The 5,705-nt window shown below is 44.5% G+C and overlaps 1 protein-coding gene across 1 annotated transcript; it reads right to left on the bottom strand.

Annotated features, from left to right (window-relative positions):
• Positions 1–382: 382 nt before the first annotated feature.
• Positions 383–5,479, bottom strand: LOC112237725 (ATP synthase subunit beta, mitochondrial). The gene is made up of 9 exons (XM_024406324.2): positions 5,322–5,479; positions 4,278–4,451; positions 3,880–4,054; positions 3,594–3,715; positions 3,321–3,505; positions 2,020–2,301; positions 1,675–1,887; positions 1,111–1,312; positions 383–789 (listed from the first exon to the last, which is right to left on the bottom strand). The coding sequence occupies exons 1-9, from the start codon at positions 5,422–5,424 to the stop codon at positions 692–694; spliced, it is 1,554 nt and encodes a 517-aa protein (XP_024262092.1). The 5' UTR covers positions 5,425–5,479; the 3' UTR covers positions 383–691.
• Between the last annotated feature and the right edge of the window lie 226 nt (positions 5,480–5,705).

Raw genomic sequence — 5,705 nt, 5'->3', positions numbered from 1 at the left:
CCCCCCTACATTGTCAACACAACTAATTGGCTCAAATGCATCAAGGAAAGAAATTCCACAACACATGGCACACCTGTTAATTGAAATGCATTCCAGTTAACTACCTCATGAAGCTGGTTGAGAGAATGCCAATACTGTGCAAAGCAAAGTGTGGCTACTTTGAAGAATCGCAAATACAACTTACATGAATGTGATATTTCATAGTTTGGTCACCATTATTCTACAATGTAGAAAATAGTAAAAATAAAAACAGGTAATGGCAGAGTGATTTCTGCATATTGCACCTTTCACATCTCAGCAGCAAGCTATACTGAAGCATTTTACAATTACTGTAGGTAGGTCTTATAAATTACATCACTGCATAAAGAATGACAAACTTCGCTCAACTTTAAGCCGTTTTATTTAGTCACTCAAAGCCTTTGAACGCCATCTAGTGGATCATTGCTGTAGGATGACATTTTACAACCAGTCTGCACCCAGACAGGAATAGCATTGCAACATTACATTGAAAAATGCCAAAATATACAGTAGAGACCAAACCAAAAACAATTCATTCCATCTTCTTCCACTGGAAAGATTACCTATAACTTTACATGACAGGGAATTGTTGCATGTGACATTACAAATCAAGTGCTCCTTCTACACAACCCTCCATTTCTTTCCTTCCCTCTCCTCACAGTTAAAGATGAACTTATGCGAGATCCTTCGCCATCTGTGCGGCCTTCTCAACCACCTCCTCGATGGGTCCGACCATGTAGAAAGCCTGCTCGGGCAGGGCATCGTACTCACCTGGAGGGAAAGAATGACCATACGCTCCAATCAGAATGTCACACCGGCAACACCAAGGATATTCATCAGTTTAAAAAAAAGGTAGACGGACCGAAATGTTGCCACGAGCAGAACTGCAGATATTGCAACGAGTGAGATGCAAGACTAGGCGCGCATGACTCGATTGTTACGTGGGAGCCACGGCACCAAAACAGCGAACTTCAACCTTGTGCGTTAACGCTCTTAGTAGTTGCAGAAGTTGACCCACTAAGCTGTTTACTTCACACACCTACATCATATCGCAGAGTCCACCTTTAAAACCTAATCACAAGTACTACGTACCATTTAGAATGCTCTGGAAGCCACTGATGGTCTCCTTGAGTGGCACCAGCTTGCCAGCGTGACCAGTGAAGACCTCCGCCACCTGGAAGGGCTGGGACAGGAAACGCTGGATCTTGCGGGCGCGAGAGACGATCAGCTTGTCCTCCTCAGACAACTCATCCATACCCAGGATGGCAATGATATCCTGCAGGGACTTGTAGTCCTGAGAGGGGAGAGTTGAAGGCATAATGTTAGGGGCAAGGTCGGTCATTCATCATTAGAAACGGTGTAGTGCCGCTTTCCATGTCTAGCTTGTGAAGTGTGTAACAGTTGCTTTTAAGCATCTTACGCTATTGTTAATGCACTGTCTGCATGCTACGTGTTGATTGTCTTATGTTGCTCTGCATGTGCTCACTGCTCATTATGGGAATTGTTTTCAATAACCTGCCCAGGGTGTGCAGCTGAAAATTTCAGGTGGCTAAATCCAGCTCTTTCCCCAAAACATTGATTAATGTGCACTGTCCTTGTAAAAATAAACTCAAAGGTCAGGGTGACTGGTACACGAGGGTGACTTAAGACACTAACCTGGAGGATCTTCTGCACGCCACGAGCAACGTCATAGTGCTCAGCGCCGACAATGTTGGGGTCCATGATACGGGAGGTGGAATCCAGGGGATCCACAGCAGGGTAGATACCCAGCTCAGCGATGGCACGGGACAGCACAGTGGTGGCGTCCAAGTGAGCGAAGGTGGTGGCAGGGGCAGGATCAGTCAAATCATCAGCCGGCACATAGATGGCCTTAGAGAAGACAGGTTGTTACATTCACAGGTAGCGTTTCAGTCTTGAAGCCATGTCAGACTATTGGGTGCTACAGACTGCCATGTTAGCGTGGTCCTCCAACAAGCCTATGCTGCTTGAACTCCAGCTTACCTGCACAGAGGTGATGGAACCCTTCTTGGTGGTGGTGATTCTCTCCTGCATGGTACCCATGTCAGTGGCCAGGGTGGGCTGGTAACCCACAGCGGAGGGGATACGACCCAGCAGGGCAGACACCTCGGAGCCAGCTTGGGTGAAGCGGAAGATGTTGTCGATGAAGAGCAGCACATCCTGACCCTCCTGGTCACGGAAATACTCAGCCACAGTCAGACCAGTCAGAGCCACACGAGCACGGGCGCCTGGGGGCTCGTTCATTTGTCCGTACACCAGAGCCACCTAGGGGTTTGGAAGAGAGGGCACCATTAGAAAACACATCTAATAGAAACTAAAGGGGAAAGGCTGATGTGAACATCAAGTGGGTAATGAGGTCAACTTTCCAGACTGGTGATATGCTACAACAATTCATAGAAACGTGAATAAGAGACTAGCCATTTTCATTGAAAGCAAGTCTAAGAAGCAGTAGATATGATCCATTTCTATGCTTCACGTTAAGTTTCTGCATCACACTTTGGTAAACCAGCGTCAAACAGCTGAAAATGTTTTCGTTATGGAAAATATATTTCATAGCGGTTTAGATGGCACCGTGATGCTCTATGCTATTTTGTCACAAACTAAAAATTTTTTTTAACAAGAGATGAAAAATGTTGGCCTTAAATTCTATTGGGTTATACAAACGCATTGAAAAACAGGTTGTTTCGTTTTCGGGACTGTCTCCAGATATACACTACCAGAACTGTATTTGACTGGTATCAGGGGACCTTCAGAGGAGTCTTGAGGCCATCCTAGAGCAAACCTGGAACGTGTTTGTGAGAGTCACCCTTAGAGGGGTCATACTAGTGCGTATCCCAAACTGTTATGATGCTACAGACAGTTAGCAGATCTGCTGTACCAACTTTAGACAAGTCCCAAGACACGTGTGTGTGTGGGGGGGGGCAAAACAGTGTTCATTAGTCTCATCTTTCAATAGAGGGGTCAAAATAGTATGCAGGCCAAACCAGTCAGGACACTACAGACAATTGTGAGAAGACCAATTTTCAGGATGGCTCATGGTCTGACAAACACTGCTCTAGCTTTGTCACCCTTCACTGTAGTTGCAGAAGTATTATAGGTGGATTGATACATCTAATGGAAAAAAGCAGATCTCTAGCTTAAATGGACAGATTATGGAGATTTTAAATGCTAATTAGTTCATGCAGGAGTTGACATTAATTAAGTAAAAAAAAAAATTAAAACCTCATCTTAAGGGTTAAATAGAGGCACCTGCTTATGACTGTCAAATGTGGCCAGTTGTTCACCTTGGAGGTGTCATCCTTCAGGTTGATGACACCCGACTCAATCATCTCGTGGTACAAGTCATTTCCTTCGCGGGTACGCTCTCCCACGCCGGCAAACACAGAGTAACCACCATGGGCCTTGGCCACATTGTTAATCAGCTCCATGATCAACACAGTCTTGCCTACACCAGCCCCACCAAACAGACCTATAGAAAAGGGCACAATTTGCTTTCATTAAACATTAGCTAAATATTTGCAAATATGTGAAAGAATGATGTCAGTTGTCTCACATACCAATTTTGCCGCCCTTGGCGTAGGGAGCCAGCAAATCTACCACCTTGATGCCAGTTACCAGGATCTCCTGCTCCACACTCATGTCAGTGAACTCTGGGGCCTCAGCGTGGATGGCAGCAGTCCTAAATAAATATAAAGATTAAAGACAATAATTTCCAATTGCTTATCATTCAGACAGACTCAAGACCGTTCTTTGAATCATGCATAAAAAAAGATTTATTTCCTTAATTGTTGTGTTTACCATTTCTAAACCTATTATGAATTTGCTGATAGACAAAGTGCTTACTGCTTGGTGGAGATTGGTCCCCTCTCATCAATGGGCTCTCCAATAACATTCATAATTCTGCCTAGGGTCTCGGGACCTACTGGGATTCTGATGGGATCGCCAGTGTCCACAACCTTCTGTCCACGGACAAGACCTTCTGTACCATCCATGGCAATGGTACGCACAGTGTTCTCACCTGAAAGTTGACAACTTATTGTGGAGCAATTCAAATAATATCTGAGCTGGATGTTACCGATTATGCAATGTTGGTCCAATGCCTTTGCAAAACGATGGCTGCATTTACACAATTATGATATTTTGCCCAATTATTAGCAAAAGGGTCAATCTGATTGTTCAAAAGACCAGGAAAAAGATACAAATTATGCTGCCTCTAAATGCAGCTAACATTTATTACTTACCAAGATGTTGTGCCACCTCCAGCACTAGCCTGGACTCACGCCCAGCGACTTCCAGGGCATTGAGGATGGGTGGGAGGCCCTCATCGAACTGGACGTCGACGACGGCACCGATGACCGCTACGATCCTGCCATGGGCGAAGGCGGCAGCAGCAGCAGGTGCAGAGTAGTCTCTGCCTGTAAAAGTAAACCAATGTAAGAATGCATTGACCCAGAACCACATGACCTTGCAGTGAATGAACTAATAAGACGCAGTGATGTCTGCTGGCCATTGTCAAGCTAGCCTACGAAATGCTGAGAAAAACATTTTATAATATCACCTGTGTTGCTAGCTATGTGCGCAAGAGCAAAGAACCAGACTGACTCAATGTCAAGTATTTTCGGCCATGTTGTGTAGGATAATCAGTTACAGCTCATTCATTAAAGCCATCAACTAACGTCAGCTTGTTACCAAATTCATAGAAAACGACAAAATGTCTAGGCAACCAAGTAACGTTAAGCTAAGGTGATAGTTATACTTCTGCAACTTGGCCTAATCAATTAACGTTAGCTAGGTGACAGATGGCTAGCGAACTAGATACGTTAGCCAGACAACGTATGACGAAAACAAAATTGGCAAATTTATACCTAGTTAAAGCAAAAACATTTAGAAATTAATTTCTACTCGTCCAACACTATTTGACTAGTTAGCGTCAGTGACAGTCATTCAATGCCAGTTAGCTGGCCAGCCACAGTACGCACTCGCTGGCGCGAGCCTCCAAACCTCATGTCATGACATACTAAGGTCATTTCTATTTGCACAAAAATCATGCCACGCAGCTATATGTACTTGGGTCACATAGGACTATAGCAATTAAATTGAATACATGACACACGTTTCACGCTCAATATTAAATCAGTAGACGAAATTATAGATTTAAAAAAAAAAGTGAGGCCTGCTACACTGAAGGAAGCCAGCTTGTTGCTTTAACCTAGCAGTTAGCCTAATACCAGGTCCGCGCCAAACAGCGTTTTTTCCAATGAATTAGCTACCCCTGCAAAACTTACGTCCAAGGACAGATGGCGATCCAACAAGGGCCTTCAGGGGCTGGACCCCAGGCTTAAGTGCCTGGAGAGCCCCGGTGCAGCAGCGTCCCACAGCTCCTAACATTGTCAAAATGGCTGAAGGTGGAAAGAGACAAAACGACTTGTGCCTTTATAATGAATGAATGTGAGCTGAACTGAGCGTGCGCGCAGGCAAACGGAGCAGGCGCACATCGTGACATCCGTCCAGCTGATTAGTATTGCATTGATATGACTATCATAAGCTACAATACATTGTGATTGTCTTTCAAACGTTACAAATTATTTATCATGTCAATGCAGCAAGAATAATAATGCACAGTGTTCTAACAACCCAGACAACAACAGATACAAACTCAAGGTCACTAC

Source organism: Oncorhynchus tshawytscha, linkage group LG07 (genome assembly GCF_018296145.1).
Source record: "Oncorhynchus tshawytscha isolate Ot180627B linkage group LG07, Otsh_v2.0, whole genome shotgun sequence".
NCBI lineage: Eukaryota > Metazoa > Chordata > Actinopteri > Salmoniformes > Salmonidae > Oncorhynchus > Oncorhynchus tshawytscha.
This window is presented reverse-complemented; position numbering and strand designations above follow the sequence as displayed.

Coding starts and splice junctions, on each gene's coding strand:
- LOC112237725 (XM_024406324.2), bottom strand. CDS start 5,424: ATGTTAGGAGCTGTGGGACGCTGCTGCACCGGGGCTCTCCAGGCACTT. Junction 3,506..3,593: donor CGCCAAGGGCGGCAAAATTG/GTATGTGAGACA, acceptor CCTTTTCTATAG/GTCTGTTTGGTGGGGCTGGT. Junction 2,302..3,320: donor TGAAGGATGACACCTCCAAG/GTGAACAACTGG, acceptor CCAAACCCCTAG/GTGGCTCTGGTGTACGGACA.